At 48.8% G+C, this 17810-nt stretch overlaps 1 protein-coding gene across 3 annotated transcripts in view; it reads left to right on the top strand.

The window, feature by feature from the left end:
* The window catches only part of ap3b1a (adaptor related protein complex 3 subunit beta 1a), an 82949-nt gene extending 73351 nt beyond the window's left edge, over nucleotides 1-9598 (top strand). For all 3 annotated transcript variants that reach the window (XM_018736813.2, XM_018736812.2, XM_018736811.2), the window contains one exon: nucleotides 8673-9598. In XM_018736813.2, the coding sequence (XP_018592329.1) occupies nucleotides 8673-8826 (154 nt within the window). In that variant the 3' untranslated portion in view covers nucleotides 8827-9598. The remainder of the gene's footprint in view (nucleotides 1-8672) is intronic.
* The last annotated feature ends 8212 nt before the right edge of the window (nucleotides 9599-17810 follow it).

Below are 17810 nucleotides of genomic sequence, written 5' to 3'. Positions count from 1 at the left end.
GAGAATATGTGGAAATCAATGACGGGGGAATGGGAAGGAACCCCCTGTACGAAGCCTCGTATTTCATTTTTAATAACCGCTGCCGCAAATTGCTTCATGCCATCAATCTCTCTCTTCAGCTCTTAATCTGTGCATAGGAGACTTGCACATTTCCTATGCAGGGGCCTCAAAACCGTGTTGCGTGGACACACCTCACTTTGTGGCCAAAGGGTGAAAGCTTTAAGGCCTCTAACCCACTGAAAACAATGCTCACTGGATGTGGAGGATAATGCCTACGTTAAGAGCCAAACTCAATCCACCTCAGTCTGAATACCTGTTTCTGAAATATCCCGGTTGTGCATTACTTTTTACATTGCAAATGCCTTTGAAAGGAAACCATGCAAGTCCATTCTTTGTGAAGGGCAAGTAGGTAAAAGCAGGGAAGGTACAGAGCCCCTCACATCTGTGAGCAACTTCAGGAACCTTAATTTCTGCAGGCTTCAGTCATAGATGATCCTACATTTGAACCCAAAGGACTCCCCACACACACACGCGCACACCATCTGTCTAGTACTTACTCTTTAGCCTTTCAAGTGTTCACATGGCAACATCAGATGTTTACACTAGCTTATTTGCAGCTTGGCAGAACTGGAAAACTAAGAGAGAACTTGAGGAGTGTGTTAGAGGCAGATGAGTATGACTCCATCGGGGAAACCTCATACGTTTGCCAGCACAGTTTTGGACCACTACCTGGTGCAGCTCAGCACGAAGGGACACTTCCAGCGTCCTGCGAGATGCAGCAGCATGTCAGCGGAGCCCCGACCCACAGAAGAGTGATTGATCCGATCGGATCTAAGCCCTGAGAACTCATTGTACAGGTCACTCTCTATTACAAGCTTTAATTAAGGCGTTCCAGCCATTTGCATCCCTCCTGAACGCGAGCTTCTTCAAGGGGGTTGATGGAAAACTTCACACCACCCTTGGTACCAGTTTACCTGATTGCTGTAGGATGCTCTAGTCACATACAAAATTTGATTACAGCTCTTCAAGCCATTAAGAAAATGGTAAAAATTTCATACCTTTTTGAAAGTTTTCCGGCAGACATCGATAGTTTTTTGCACACACCCCATAGCCCCCCCCCCCCCCCCGAAAGCTAATTTCTCTGAAGTTAATTGGCAGAAATGTGAAATTTCTAGTGTTTATGATCCTTTGAAATCACCATCTTGTTTGAATCCAGTTTTTGAATACCAGTATTAATGAAGCTTACCTTTACATGGTTAATTGCCTAAGAGGTATCAGTGGCGTGAATATTGTTTCAGAAACTTTGTCAAGGGATTGCAAGTGTGCTGCTATTCGAGCTCATGGTAGCATACCCTGTGAATATAAACACAAGATGTATGTCGGATAGTGCATCACAAGAGTTGATAGGTGATCTGTCCTGTCCCTCAGATGAAAGAAGAAATATTGTGATTTCTTTCAGGTGATCTTCAGGAATCGGGAGTATCTTGACCAAATACAGTAGTAAATATAGTGATTATGTACATCTCAACGAGAATTGGAAAGAGCTGTCATTTCATGACGCAAGATGGTTTATATTCAGTCAGAGTGCCATAATATTAACAAAAGCAAGTGTAAACCTGCGACATGGGACTGGTTTTTAGTTTGTTCTGTGTTTTGTTTAGAGGGAACTTGACAAAACCTCTGTTGTGGGACAATAGCGCTGCTGCAATTCTCCGTTCGGCCACTAGGAGACAGCACTGCTTTTTCTAAGTGTCAACTGGTAAAATGAGCTTAAAAATACACAAATTCATAGCCGACATGGAGGGCTATAATCGATCGGTGCTGCTGCTGGCGAAGAATAAAACTAATGTGTTCTGTTCTTTTTAAATAAAATTATTTTAATCTGGGTACATGTATGTATGTATATATCCGTTTATTGTGTTTTCATGTCATTGTCCCCAAAGTTCCATTCAAAAATCTATTGTTTTGTCTCACAGTGTTGTACTTTCTCTGGAATTAAGCTTTATTATAGTTTTATCATAACGTCTTGTTTTGTGGGTGACATGTTGATAGTATGTTCTGTTATTCTGGTGAGGGAACTGGTTATTTCCATATCAGAAATACTTTCTGTTGAAAGATCTTTGGTCACTTAAAAGACCCAAAAATCTTATTGCTCCTGCCCACCTACTTAAAGAAATGTGAATTTTCTATAAGAAACTTTTCAAAAGGATGGGTGCGGCTACTTCAAATAAATGTGAGTAGAATCCTTGAGCACGTACATTTCAGCAGTGCAAACCATGCAGATATAAATTAGGAGTTGGGCTTTTATAAATGATAGAATAAACATTTAGCATAATGTAGTTCTTTATTTAATCCATAATCAAGAAAATATGTATTCGATAATTTTTAGGTATTCTGTCACCATTGTTTGGGCACTACTGCCCTCTGTACCAGCTGAGTTCCACTGCTTATAAGCACAGAGTAACACTGTACTAATAACGGTATCGATGAAGTGTCGTGCCTTTAACGGCGCACGACCTGGCTCCCCAACGCGGTGCCCTCAGCCTTCTCCGCATGGTCTCGGTACACAGCGCTTGTGTGCTTTAGGCTAATTACGCCTGCGCAGCCGGCGGACGAAGAGACGTCCCAGGCCTCAGCGAGTCTCCCTAATGGGACTGTGTCTGCTTTGGCTGCCGTTAATTGAAGGCTTCGTGTCACGATTGCTCGTTCGCACTGGCCTGTGTCACGACTGCCGGTAGCCGTTAAGTCAGAAAGTAAGCGGTGTCAAGGCCAGCCAGCCTCCGTGTTCTCAGTTTGTTAGTTATCGAAGGCTCGCTTCAGCTCTTGTGATATTGGGCTTTGAGTTTAAAGCGCGACCCTTCCGAAACATGGTAGCCAGCGCAAAGCGTTGAATCAAAGGTAGAGTCCCTTCGAGTCCAGCGTGAGGGCCGAGAGCTCGGCCTCTACGTGCTCTATTGGAAAGTGTGCTACATTTTTTAAAATTGGATCTTTGCTGCAATCAAGTCAGTGTTGCACTAAAGTTTCAGGCTCCTAATTCTTGCTTAATCAAATGACCTCCCGAGTGCGGCCTTCTCAGTGTGTCAAGCGGTGTGTATCGGTAGCGCGTCGTCATGTCGCTCCTCCTGAGACAACGGTGCCCGGTGCACCTGACTGCGGTCTGTATTTCGTCAGAGACTGGACACCGCTTTGGCTCTGCCAGCAGCAGTGCTTTGTTTGTGGCGTGGTAAAAGGAAACAGATGGCAATGAAATGGTTTCCGCGAAGAGAATCGAGTATAATTGGGAGTCGATGGCGGGGTGCCTCACAAAGTCGGAGGCCTGTAGCTTGCGAGCTTGACGCTACGCGGTTAATGCTGTGCTTAGCTGCACCTAAAAGGGTGCAATGGAATACCAACCCACCAATAAGAGATTGTCAAACACAATCTCATCTTTACCTCATCGTGGATGCTTTTAACAACTGGGAATGGAGAGAAGGGCCGCGGGGGTGCTGTAGCAGGATTGGGTGGGAGGCGAGGGGGCTTTCATCATCCTCTCTACTTTGCCCTTTGCAGCAGATTTAGAAGTTACTCTTTCAAAATGTTGACAAGCCTTGGCTGTGTGAGCTGCCTGAGAAAATGAGAGGCGTGCAGCTCATTCCCAAAGCTTTCCGTGGAATTAGTCAGGTAGGACTGATATACATAAAGTCGGTGGTATCGGCCTTGACTGCTGGTTTCTCCCTTTACAGCACTAATGAGCTCTTTTGTGAGACATGCACCACGTTGCTTTCTTGACCCTATCTGTGTGCGCTTCTCAATTTGAGCGGTTCCCAAAACAGAGCCCAAACGTGTGTACTTTGGAATGAATAGACTTTTTTATGCTTCGTTTAGATATATAGTTACAATACAATACATTCTTGGATCACAATGGTAAGATTTGTGTATACTTTTATGTGTATGACCACAGTCACAGCTGCCACTCAGCGCAGGAGTGCTTTTATTCAGTGTATTAACACTGAAGCTACACATGGATAAGGGCTTTCATGATCTTGCCTAAAGGGAAACGAAGCAGGTCTGGCATGAAAAGTGCATTTGATCTTTCGTTGCAGTGTGCTTTGTGAACCTGTCCGTTGAGTGGATCTATTGGCCACCAGTTTATTTAAGCAGCCGAGGGCTTGTCGGCACCGAAGGCAATGAATCACGGGCAAAGCCCTGCACAGGCGCGGCGTGGGATACGCTTGTTGTCTACCAAGGTCATGTTCTCTGGTGTAAAATGGCAGCCTCAGGCTCCTGTAATTGTTGAATAAATGATAGATTTATACCCATAGCCATTTAAAAAGTCACATGAAATGAATATCCATTGGTTTTGAAAAGGGAAAGGGTCGGCAGAGAGATGACTGTATACTACAGAATTATTCCGTTATATTTTTTTAGTCCTTTTTTTTTTTACTTATGAAATTATTCAGTGTTTGTATTTTTACCTCTTTCTCTTTTTTTATAAAAAAAAAAAAAAAACATACTTACAGGAAAATGTCAAAAAGCATGGACAGCAGTATTCTGTACAATGTGTGTGTTCATAACAGAACATCATTTTGGGGCACAAAATGTGGCCATGCACTTATCTATGCACACTCTTCAGCAAAAAGGAGGGACTAGGTGTTACGCGGTGGGGTTGCAGTTTCTACACAACTTGCACAGACTCTTTAAAATACACTGCAGTGGCCCTTTGCAAGCACTGTCTGAATGTGACTAAGTATATTAAATATGGATAGTTTTTTTTGTAATGTACGGTGCTAATTATTATATTGGTACATTTAGTTCAGACAGCTGATGCAGTTGACAAAAGAAAGTTATTAAAGTAGCATTTTTAATGTTTATTTATCTGTCTTGTTATTGTACTGTGTTTTTCTGTTAGGTTAGTTGGTAACCGTAAATATTGACAGTTGAATCCCTGCTTGGGACTCTATATGATTTGTAATTAGCTGCACAGGTTACCGTAGTGGTTAGCAGATGCTATCCCATGGGCACTACATAGGGGCTCATGTGCCTTTTATTGCACCCAAGTGGTTGGATGTGCTCCAGGATACTCCAGCAAGGGGACTGCATGCAAAAGCGAGTCCCTCACGTCTTCGTCGATGCGCGGCCTCGAGGCCAGAGCCATGAACCGTACAGAACAGGAGTCAATCCCGTTTTCTCTCACCAGGGCGATAGTCCCTCTGGGAAGCCTCCTCTGGCGGGATTCCAAAAAGGCCCCCTACCGCCTGGCTCTGGCTGTGGAGTACGTTCACATTAATTTCACATGCTGGCTCACGATTTGAAAAACAGCAGCTTGCGTGGTGAGAACCAGCTTCAGTGACCAAGGATGTCAAGGAGGGCCTGCGCACCCGAGTCCGTGCTCCGTTAATCACCTGCACGGAGTCCACACGCCTGGAGAGCATCTCTCCGCGTGCCCTGTGCTCGCTCTCTTTGGCACACAGCGTCAGGTTTTCACATAATTAATCCATACTTTTAATTTGCAGCGTGGCTCCCGGAAGCTCCACGTACAGTGATGCTCTTCCTGATCAAAGCCCTGAATTCTGGTCCCAATATGTCTTGATTTCTGCCTTATTAATACTTTTGTTGGAAATACACGTTGTGCTATCTATAACCCTACGTGTCCATGGTTTAGTTTCTTTAAAAAAAAAAAAAAAAAAAACTTGAAAATTGCACTAAAATACATTTACGTGTGTTTATTTCCCACTCATACTTGCGAGAAAAGCACTTAAAGAAGAGCAGTGATTGCAGAGATGTGGCAATGTGTTATCTGTACACTCCACCTGCTCAGCTAAGTGCTGCAGCTAGCGCTAGAGGGGTCAAGTTAATGACCTGTCCCATGTTAAATAAATGGCTCAGTTGCGGCCTCCAACCCAGTGATTAATGTGCTTTTAATAAATCAGCTGGTATAAGACATTTACAAAGAATTTATCTTTGCCATTTCTTCTTAGATACCTCCATTAGGACAGTTTTACCTTCTTCTTAAGGTATGGTGTAAGCCTGCTTATTTCATTATTACATTTTTAATACTTGTATTTTTATACTCATTACTAATAGAACTTTGCCTGGAATATTTTTTTTTCCCCCCATTCTCCTTTTGTGTAAAATTGTAATAAAGCTGGAAATCATTTGTATTTTATCTCTTTAATTGAATGTAAACATGTGCCGGACCTGTTTTTACCTTGTTATGACATTTTGCCATCTCAAGACTGCTGAGCCTAGTGTTCCGCACTCAGAATAAGTACTCCATCCATCGGTCTACGAAAGAAATGTAAAAGGTTGTCGCGAACCCCCGACGCAAAATTAAATGTATCCGTTTAATGTGAACTTCAGAGAAAAAGACAGCCAAATTAGTGCTGTTGTGGGATTTGCTTTTTATTTAAAGATCAGACCCAATAAAGTAATTTTGGTAATAATGCTCCCGTGATGTAATTGTTTGAGCAGCCTAGGTAATCTCGCTCCAGTGGAGGCGCCTGCACTCAGCGTGCCATCAAGTAACACCATCAAGGATGTTGATGTAATTAAAAGAGGGATGAGGAGAAAAAGAAATTACTCCTCATTTCAAGAGAAGCTGCTTCCTGCTTAAGTGGCTAATATTTTAATTAAGCCTGGAGATAAGTTTTTGGAGTATCTGGTGATAAACTCCTTCTTTTCTGTTGATGGTAATTAAGCGGGTCCCCGGAGAGCCACCGGCGAGGTGTGTGCTAATTGTTCGACATGAGACACTGTCCAGTTGGTTCGCGGCTGACGGGTCCCGCCGCTTGTTTGAAGGCGGCCCCATTGTGGGCCTTTGTCAGGGCTAACCGGGGGCCCATTGTGACCAAAGATGTTGCACAAATTGAGGCAGATGGCCCCGATTCAGACACGTGGCATTCAGCGGGACGGCGGGGAGGAGCCGGCCGGCAAAGGGAGGTCGCCCTGGGTCAGGGACCCGCTTGGCACTTGTTAGTGCCCTCAATGGGGCCCATGTGCGCCGGCCCGGCCTCGCTGTGGTGTTGCCAGGTAACCGTGCCGGGAGGATTCTCCCCAGAGAGGCCTGCGTGGGGAGCGGGGGGCTTCTCGGCGCGCTCCCCGACCCACCCCGCTCACAGGGCCAGGCTCAATGGGGACTATTGACAGGGGCCATGTCCAACCCCAAATGGCTTTTCGGCCAGCTGCGATAATAGACTGCCTGATACCACCCCACCCTTTCTCCGTGTCTCTCACATATCTGGGTAATTAAGGGATTTCCAGTGTTTTGGAATTTGCTTGTTTTGAGGACTTCACATGTGAGATGTGGGGATGCGTGATAAAAACCGTTGTCACGTTGAGAGCAGCCTCATTCTTTAAAGTCAGAGATGCAGTTGTCATTTGTAATTGGGAGCTAGGATAGGGCAGGATCATGTACTTTAGTTTTTTTTTTTTTTTTTTTTTTCTTCTCCTCCTTCTTCTAGTTCATTACCATTCTCTGCAGTGTGGGGCAGAAAAATCTGGGTGAAGATCAAGCAGTGCAATTTTTGATCTTATTTGTAACTGATCTCCACTAATCCAGCAGCGAAGTTCTAACTGTGTTGAAGGAGCTTTGGCTGGGTGTTACACATTCTTGGAACGTAACCTTCTGTCATCTGCCGGTGTGAGGCTTACAGCGCGGTGCCCTTTTGCAACAATTCAGCAGCATTTTATCTGTTAATGTCACTTTAACGACGGCAGTTCTGTGCACCAGGTAGCTTGCTTTTCATGCTGTGTGCTGGTTTACCGGCTTATTCTCAGTCACTATAGCTGCAGCAGGCTAATACCATTTTTGATAATATTAATTGCGACACAAAATGTCATCACTGGATCTTGAAATCCTTGCACATTTATAGAAAGGTGTGCTACCGAGAAAAAGCCGTACTGTTTTCCTGTTCGCGGTGCCACCTGAAATCTCATGATGTCCTGATGTCTCATGTCTGCCGTCGCTCGTGGTAAACGAACAAGTGACTGACGGGTATCAGCTGACAATCTCTGCAGCCGACAGTTCTCAATAAACCAAGTTAACCTCAGACGGTTAAATGTGTCAAACAGATACACGGTTATGACTTTGGTATATTTCAGTAATATTATTTATTAATTTAGCTTATGCATTTTCCCCAAAGTGACTTATCGCATTAGGTTTGTACACTATCCTACTTACAGTGATTGACCCACTTCTGCAGCTGGGTAATTTTACTGGAGCAGTTCAGGGTGAATACTTTGCTCAAGGGTAATTCATCAAGTGGAAGATGGTGGCTGTAAGCACTGCGCTGAAGTTACCATTTTTGAAGAAATGCTAGCATGTGGTGTTCACCTACTTTATATTGGCGCTAAGCTCTGAAACTTTCTCATTCACTCTTATTTCCACCGGTCCTATCCAAAGTGAGGGATGGTGTCTTACTCAAAAGCCATAGCGGATACATGTCTTGTTAGCGTTCCCGCGATGTAGGTAAAGATGATGGAGCTCTGTTGGGAATATAGCCAGGAGGGAGACCTTCTTGGAGCAGGTACCAAGTTCCCTTGGTCTTTGAGGTGAGAGAACATGGGGAAACCTATGCAGTTTGCGCTCGATGGCCCTTCGGGCCCTTCTGGTCTCGGCTTCCTCCAGGTTTTATGCTTAACGCTGTTTCTCCAGGATCTCCTCACCGGTCTTCTTGTCTGTGGCCTGTGTGCAGGTTCGCCGCCAAGACGGTGAGCAGCGGCTCCCTGGTGCTGAGCAGTGTGGTGCTGCAGGAAGCGTCAACAGCCAAGCTTGTGGTGAACACCGAGAAGACTGTGCTGGGCTCAGTGCTGCTGCGTGAGCTGAAGACTGCTCTGTCTCAGGGGTAGAGCTCCCTGCAGCTGGACCCCCAGGCCCAGCATGCTGCAGACATTTACCACATTAGATCCACCATCTGGCACCACCCTCCAAGGAGACAGATTGGGGCTGGGGGGTTTTGGGAGCAGTGCTCAGCACCCCCTCTCTCTGCATCCCATCCACCACACACACAAACACTATAGCACACTCTCATACATGCACCGCCACCGACAAACACTACTTCATACTCCACTTACACAGACACGCACCGCGCCATTGTGTCGTACAATTCATAAGATGAACACCCATTTGTTGTTTCAGAGTTTATTTTCGGTGTTTTATTCCAGTAAACATGCCTCTTGTGTTTCCAGACAGGCACGAGCACACACTCCCTACGCTCCCTGTCACATGTTAGAATAAAGTCAGCGGTGTAGAAATTCACCTATGGATGCCTGTTCGTCCCGTGCGACTGATGCTACGTATGTTTTTCCCTGTGTGTGTTTTCATATGTGCCACATTGGGGAAGTTGTGCATTAAAACCTGTGTAACACCATAGGTGTTCCTGTGACAGAGCGCTCTCTTGTCCTGGTAAACATTCAAGTAGATGGGTCATTGATGTTATTTCACTTTGTGTTTCTGAAATCCCACTGCATGGCCAGACTTTGAGTTAGTTATCACTGTAAAAAAAAAAGAAAAAAAAAAGTGCCTCTTTATATGAATGAAGACAAGGTGTTTTTAATGACCAAAAAAGTATTTGTTGATTGAATTCCTTGTCATTTCGATCTTTCAATAAAGACTGTTGAAACTGGATTTTAAATGTTTCTGGATATTTAAAGAACGCACACACCTTCGACTTGGAAACGGAAAAAGATACGTAATAACAAAGGATGCGTCAATGTTTAGTATTGTGGTACCTGTGGGTTTCTCCTGCTTTATGGTGCGTTAGGAGAACTCTCCTCAACTGGAGTGCAAGTAGAAGGTTCCCGCTTCACACCCTGTCTGTGGCAATGGCAAAGCACCCCCCTCCTCCCCTGTGGGGATGGATGTCCAAAGGTGAAGTGACCAAGGAAGTCAGCCCTGGGTGTCTTCCCAGCACCACAAGTTCGTGTTTTGGTAACCCTGTGCGTTTTCCATGATCGACGTTATAGCGGAGAGTATTATGTGTGATTTTATTATGAGTGATGGTGACTAACTGGACCTGTTTGAATTTTTGCAATTTCGGATGTTCCATACCGTGCCCTACTTTGTTGACAGAGAGGCACCCGTACCTTGACATCCGTAAAAAGAATGTCCTACTGGCACGTATGTGTTGTTTATTCGCGCAGTAAAGGGGGTCGTTATCTTACCGTTGATGACACTGTGACGTTAAGAATAAAAGCAGGTGCAGCCAAGAATGAAAGCCCCTCTGTGATCTGCATGCTCCTTGCCCTACGTCCCAATTACCCACCTGGTCACGTGGTGGAGGACCTTGCCGCGTGCGTGCCGTGAACGTACCGGCCACGGGCAGATCTCCATTTTAACGCACTGTTTATTCTAACGTGCGGAGGACCGGGGCAGGGTGCAGCTGGGGGTGGCGGGTCACGAGTGAAGATGTTACCAAGCGGTCATTCATCACTGGCGTGACACCTTTGCCACCGAACCGCTTCCACACTTCCAGGCAATGTTTTATAAAAGAATAACACGTCACCCCCAAACCGCGCAGCCATTCATTTCCACCCCACGCGCCGCTGCGCCGAGCGTACGCGGCCCCGCGCTCTGCTGCCCCGGCCCGAGGCCGCTTTTCGCCATCCCGGGCGCTGCCCTGACAGCCGCTCCTCTGCCCGATTCTGCATCGTCTGCAGGCTGTCGCCCCTGAATGGATGGGGGCCGGCTGATATGCATTTAGCGATCCCACCAGCGGAAATGGAGCAAATTGTTGTTAGGACGGCTGGGGGAGATTCGTCTCCGGGGCTGCGCCGGGTTCGGAAGAAACGCGAGAGGGGGGACGTGACGGGACGGGAAAAGGTGCCGTTCTGAGCGGGCCTCTCCGCAGCGTGGGAACGCTTGGCCGAAAGCTCATCGCGCTTAAGGTTTGCAAAGAGGTGCGCTTAATAGCGGGCGTTTTTGTTGATGGTTTTGCGTGAGACACATTCAAAGCAAAGTAGGAGGAAGGTCAGGGCAAACCGCCTGCAGAATGCAGTGCAGACCCTCTCTCTTCCATGAGCAGGTAGTGTCGTGGTTAGAGCTTCTGCCTATGCTCTCGCAGGTTTGAATCCCACCTCCTGCTGCAGTACCCTTGAGCACAGTACTTGGCTGCATGCATTAAAATCTAAATATAAACCTTATTTACCCCACCTGCCGCTGCATGGACTTAATGAATAATCATGGTGAGCGCGATTTGGCGGATTCTTGTGTTTTGGCTTCAGCGTGTCTGACCTGTCGTGCACTTGCAACATTTACAACGGCTCAAATATTGTAAGATTAAGGGGAAAAAAAAAACAAAAACAATGAAGTGTGCCCTTTACACGAGTACAGCTGCTTCCGCAGCCGGACAGCGTGGCTATCTATTACGTGGACTACTTGTGCCGGTTGACGACGACTCCAGAGATGCAGAAGCAATTGTATTCCCGCGAACGGCGTGTAAATTAGAGCAGGGAGACTTTCTTTGAATACACACTCGTTCGGCTGTTGAAATTCTGCCCTTTCCCAAATTGCAATTTGAGGCCCCTTTTGTTGCGGTGTGACGAGCGAATCCGCGGGCGCCCGCACTCGTCTTCTCGGGGCTTATTAACAAACGACAGCGCGCCTGATGGCGATTTTGTTGTGTACCCAATCCACGCGCCCCATCCCCCACCTCTCGTCTCCTGCCATCGCATGCCTGTAACCTCTCCCGGAGCTCATTGGCTAATTAAGATTCCGGACAGAATTCCGCGCTGACGGCCGCTACATCTGGGCCCGCGGGTACGGCAGCCCGCAGCTGGCGAGGTTGATCCGCACCTCGGCGGCTGTGGCTGGCCATAAATAAAGCCTCTTATATAGTTGTTATGAACACCTGTTAGATCATCTGTCAGCAGGACCCCGGTCACATTCATCACCCGCCGCCGGTAGTTATTTTGCCTCCATCCGTTCCTCCGTGGCTCACCGGGGCCTCCGTTGGACGGCTCCCTATTTCCTGGCCGCGACGGTCCGGCTCCTTTCGCTGTTGCAACTTGCAGATAAAAGATTTCAGCGCTCGGCCAAATTTCATAAATAAGGGAGCAGTTGAGCGCAGTAAAAGTTTATTTTTGTCGTCGTTTGTCACACCGGCACGCTATAAATCAGCGAGCAAGGAGCAACGGGCGGGGCCGCTGGCGAAGGCCCGCACCCGAGAGTGGCGGGTTGGTGGGGGTGGGGGTGGGGGGGGTAAGCAGGAAACGCTCGGCTTCTTCTTTAGGGCTCTAATGGGAAGACGTGATGAGAGGAAACTGCTTCAGGGCTGCTTGCTCATTTCACTTTTATAGCCCTTCCGGGCGAGAGGACGGCGTCGCGGGAGCGGGGCCTGGAGCGGGAAGATGGTTTATGGGCGCGTACGCAGGAGGGGCCCTGGTTTTACACGCCAAGCCGGAGGAATGTCTTTATCTGCCATTATGACACAGACGGTTTGAGGCGCCGCGCCGTGATTTACGCCACGCGTTCGCGGCGGCGGCGCGTGTTGTTACAAGGCCGCATCGGCGGCTGCGCGCAGATAAAGCTAATTGTTTAGAACGCACGCTTTTATGCGTTTCGTCCGCAGGGTAGAGGCTGAGAGACAAAGGGGAGAAGGAAGGAAGGGAGGGAGGCCGCAGCCTAGCGGCGAACGCAGTGGTCGCGTCACCGGAACCGACTTTACGCGATTGCACGGAATCGATAAGCGTAACGTTTGCACGTCGTCCGGAATGCAATCGACACAAAAAATATGGTACTGGGAAATGAAATGCAGTTCATGTGTTCGGTATCAGTTCGGTTAAAAACCCAGCTGCGTAAAGCAGAAAATTTGCAGCCAATGAAACTGTGAGCTGTGCAAAAAGAAAAAAAAATAAAAAATAATTCTAATAATTGCTATGCGCGCGCGCACATATACAGTATGCATATATAAATTGTCAAACACCGCAGACGTGGAGCTCTGTAAACTCGAAGGTCTTCTCCGTGCCCGATTTCACGATGACGGGCTTACGCTGTGCCGCCGGACAAAATGTAACGCTCCGCTGCCCGGTGCCACCGTGCCGAGTGACTGATGTCCCCTCGGCGAAGCCATATATTGTGCGCCGTCGTAGGCCGCGGAGCCCGCGAGCGCGAGAGCCAACGATCCGCTCTGCGCCGAGCAAAATAATCACGCGGGGACGGGGACGGCGACGGCGACGTACTCTGCTGCTTTTCCGCATCGAGTTCGACTCCGTTGCCTCCTTGATGTTTGTTATGGATTGTGTCATTTATTGTTATTTCAGTGCTTAGCTGATGCTTTTATCCAGAGCTGCTTTCAGTGTTACCCATTTATATGGCTGTTTTTTTTTTTGGTTGTTTTTTTTTTTACCGAAGCGATTCAGGTGAAGAACATTGCTCAGAGGTGCGGACAGGGTCTCGTCAGAGACTCGGAACAGCGATGTTCAGTTTATCGGTCCTTGTCTTTCACCACTGCGCCGCCTGCTGGCCGAACCGGAAGGCAGCTTTCGAAGACGCTCTTGCGAAACCCTCGGGAAAAAATACGAAACGGTTCCTCCAGCCGGACGGTTGTCAGAAGGGTAACCACGACGCTATTCGGTACTCGAAGACGTATAAATCAGATTATTCCGGAACATAATTCATCGTTAACGTACGGGTGGGCAGCAGTAAGTGCGTGTATGTCTACGGGGCCTGGCCGTGGAGCAAGGCGAGTTAAAGTGCTGGAACACCCTCTCCTGTGCCATCGTTACCGCGTGCAGCCAGTCGCCGTTTTATGTACATTGTCCCACGGACCATCTGAAATTGTGATTTTTAATGTTCGCCATAAAGCAGGGTTTGCGAACGACGAATAAAACAGGACGTAACTTTACGGCGACCCCCCCCCCAACCACGTTCCCTGATGCAAGGCCCCGCCTCTGATTTGCAGCAAGAGAGGAGAGACGAACGAGAAAGGGAGGGAACGGGTCGGACAGGGAGCGTATATCAGCGCTGTCCGCCGGGGCCACTGGATCCGCCGGGGCCGGATGTGGCCGGAATAGCTAATACCATCCCAATCGCGCTCTTGCGTTCGCCCCATTCGTCACAGCACACTTTCCAGGGCAGCCGGTCCTTCGGTACGGTAAAAAATGCGGTTGCGTTACCTCGATCGAAATGTGTCCCGTAGCGTTTCCACGTGTCACTCTCCATCGCTTCGCTCGAGCGGCACGATCGTCTTTTCCAAACTCTTCTCCACCCTCGCCGACGTCCCTGGGCCGCAAAACGGCCGCCGCGGGCCCTCGGCGGCCTGAGCGAGAGGGAAAGAAACGTCCGTTACACGCTAACGCTAGAGGTGAAAACCGCCGGCAAAAATCACGACGCTTCTTCCTAACGGCACGTCGAGCGCGTGCGCCTCTGGTGGAGGCCGTGAGCGGAGACGACGTCCTCCTGCGCGCCGAACGCTCCCGACGAGCTTCTCTTTCCGTACGTTTCGCAAGAAGCCGCGGACGAAAGCGGTTCAGGGGGACGGCGATTGTTACCGCGATCGCGTTCCACTAAGGCGCCGGATACCACGATGCCTCCCTCCCCTGGAGGACTAACAGTGCTATTATCCCAGCTTTTTTAATACGTCTATTTTCATGAATGTGTGTTCCCACACAAACGTAGATGTGTCTGCAGAGCACGGTTGCTTAAATGGATAATTATATTAAATTAATTATTGTGTAATCTGACTCCAATTACAGCAATGTAAACAACACCCATTAAGTGAAAAGACGGCGGTGGCTGTTTTTTTGTGCTCCGCTTATTGTTATCGAGATCACCAAGGTAACGACTCTTAACATTCCGTCTATCGACGGCGGCGCGTGCCGCTTCGAGGCCCGGTCCGCGTAACGTGACCGGCTCTACGCCGTCATCGGGTCAGATTCCACCGTGCCGGCGTCGATATTAGCTTCAGCAACTTTGTCCCGCAGTGGATTAATGTGCCGCTATGCAACGTATGATTGGGATACATTTCCTATTTCTCTTCCGCCGATATTCCTCGTCACGGCTTCGCTGCATTGACACCGACTCCTTGGAGACCGGGGGCTCGGTATTACCCTAGTTGAGACCTCATGGAACTCTATGTATTGTCGGGGGGTCTTTAGTTCCCGAGGCACTGATACCGACAACTTCATGAACAGATTTTTCTTCCAGCGTGAGAGTCGATAAGGAGGACAGTTAAAATGTGGATCTTCATCATGCGCCAACTAAGAATATAATTCCTCAAATTGCCCCGCATCTTGCGCGATCATTCTGCTCTGGAAATGTTGTTCACGTGCGGCGAGAGCCACGTGATGAAGGGCGCTGTAGTTCGGGCGCGGATGCGGTCGAGGCATCCCTCTGAACGGGCCGCAGCGAGATCGAGCGTCTTCAAAAGGCGGAAAGCGCCGTGCCGCACGTCCCGCGTTTAGCCTCTCCCACCCGTGCGTTCGAGTATTTGTTCGAGGTGCGATCGGAAACGGTTCCAAGAGCCAGAAGGGGGGCGGCGTACGTGACGCAATAAAAAGAGAAAAATTAGCGAATTTCCAAGGAACGTCGGTAACAAGGTTCCTGCCGCAGACCCGTGCATGCGCGCGGCTCCATTAACGGCAAGGTAGAATGGATCGGGAGCTAATATTCGGGCCTGCGATCCATCTAGTTGTTTGGCACATGCTATTATAGGCCGGCACCAGGAGAACAGGGGCCCGTGGCTCTATCATGCCGGTCCGCCGTGACAACTTGATTTTCTGCTCCCTCCGCAGGCTGTGGCTCCGCGACATGATGGGCCTGTTAATTTGGGCATTTCATGGTGTCTGTCAGGGCGCCGGGAAAGGGAACGGGAATGGAAGGGGAAGGGGAAGGGAGAGGAGAGAAGTGGAGAGGAGAGCGGAGCGGAGCGGAGCAGAGCAGAGGAGGAAGGGGGGCAGTTTAGGGAGAGGGAATGGAGCATATCCCGGCTACGGAAGCACCTGTCTGCCCTGGCGGCGGGGAGCACTTCTCATTAACGCGCGGGTCTCCAACCACAGCCCCCGGACTGACAGCATGACGCGCACACGCACACACACACACACACGCGCACGCACTCTCGCGCAGTGACAGGCTCTGAGAAAATAGGGAGGCAGTGGGTCCTTTTGTTTGCCCTTGATGAGCATGTCATTAATGGAAATGGAAGAAACGGAGGGGCGCATCAGTATTCAAATAGCCTGCCGTCTTCCGTCTATTCACTCTGCTGGCGCCTTCCCAGCTTCCCCCTCTCCCCGCACGGGCTATTTAAAGGCCCATCAAATGAAAGAGGTGGCGGGCGGGCGGACGGACAGACAGGCGGGGGGCGAAGCGTAAAAGAGAAACGGGGGCTGAGATCACGGGCACGAGAAAAAGGGGGGGGGGAAGTACATTGTGTACCGCGAAGATCGGAACTCGTGCGCCCTTTCGTCGTCCGGCAAGGGACTTCGGCTGCTTTAGCTCCCTTTAAAAACCGAGCAAACTGGCGTTTCGCCGGTAGGCGCCGATCCTCACTTTTGCTGGCAGCGCGCTCTGAAACAGAAGCCAGATTTGTTCGCCGGCTCGAACAAACAACGCTGACCCCTTGTTACCGAGGCCCTTTAAACCGGCAGCTCTTTTCGGAGCCCACGAGAGGAGAGCCGCCTGCGCGCCGCACCTTTTTCCCTTGCTCTCGTGGGCCGGTGCCTACATTTCACCGCGAAACAACAGCCTCGGGTGCAGCTTAGAGGGCAGCGGGTGCCTTAGGGGTTTGAGCCACCGCCTTGGACTTGAAGGATCTACCCTCACATCCCACCTCCAGCTGTAGTACCCTTGAGCAAGGTACTTGCCCCGAATTCTCCGGTAAAAACGATCCAACTTTATGAACGGGTAAATCGCCGCACGGAAGAGTCGGATAAACGTCTACAAGTAAAGGGCGAGCGAATGGAGTCGCTAATCTGCATATATGAACTCGCCTCAAGTAGCGATTGCGCAGTCGTGTTCTCGAATGCACCCTCCTGTCTTTTCCTTCCGGTTACGGCTCAGCTTTCCCGCTCACCCGTAGTCCCGCGGTCCCGAGGACCGACACGTCTCCGACTCGAGAAGCGAAGGAGGGACTCCTCACTAGAAATGCAAAGAATAAACACAGCATAGTAGGGGTCAGGGTCAGCGCTGATATATAATAATTAACTTTTTCTTCCACACATTCATGTGGAACACTTATTTATTGCCCGACTGCATTCATATTACACTTTATGTAAAGTGGCTCGAAGACAGCTATAGGGGGAGAAAAAAAAAAAAAAAGTTTGTAGACGGAATGAATGCTCTTTACGAAAGAGCCACCTGCAGTTCAGAAAGGGCTCTGGTTTTTTTCATGAGATTGCGATCTTCTTTTACGAGAATCACGTATACATTTTTATGAAGAATTCGTACTTTTTTCACTTTCATCGGTCGTCTGCGTAGTGCGGGGTTGCGGTGGTCCGGAGCCCATCCAGGAAGTACGTGGTGAGAGGGAAGGTACTCTCAGGATGGGACACCAGTGAGCAACTATGTTGCAAGCAGGAATTATGGAATTGTTATAAGGTATTTTGATAGGAAATGAGTACAAAAGCAGTGTGTCAACAATATGGCACGGTGACTGGTGTGCGAGAACATGGGTTTGATCCCCACTCAGTCTGTGTGGAGTTTGCATGTTCTCCCCGTGTGTACGTGGGTATCCTCCAAGTGCTCTGGTTTCCTCCCACATTCCAAAGACATGCTGTTCATGTTGCCCCATAGTGTGTGAGTGACAGGGAGAGTGTATTCCACTGGTGTATGGATGAGTGACCCAGTGTAAGTAGTGTATCTAGCAGTGTAAGTCACCAGGGTGTGGGCTGATAACACT

Source organism: Scleropages formosus, chromosome 6 (genome assembly GCF_900964775.1).
Source record: "Scleropages formosus chromosome 6, fSclFor1.1, whole genome shotgun sequence".
NCBI classification, from domain to species: domain Eukaryota; kingdom Metazoa; phylum Chordata; class Actinopteri; order Osteoglossiformes; family Osteoglossidae; genus Scleropages; species Scleropages formosus.
Note: the sequence above shows the minus strand (reverse complement) of the source record. Positions and strands in the feature narration are given on the sequence as shown.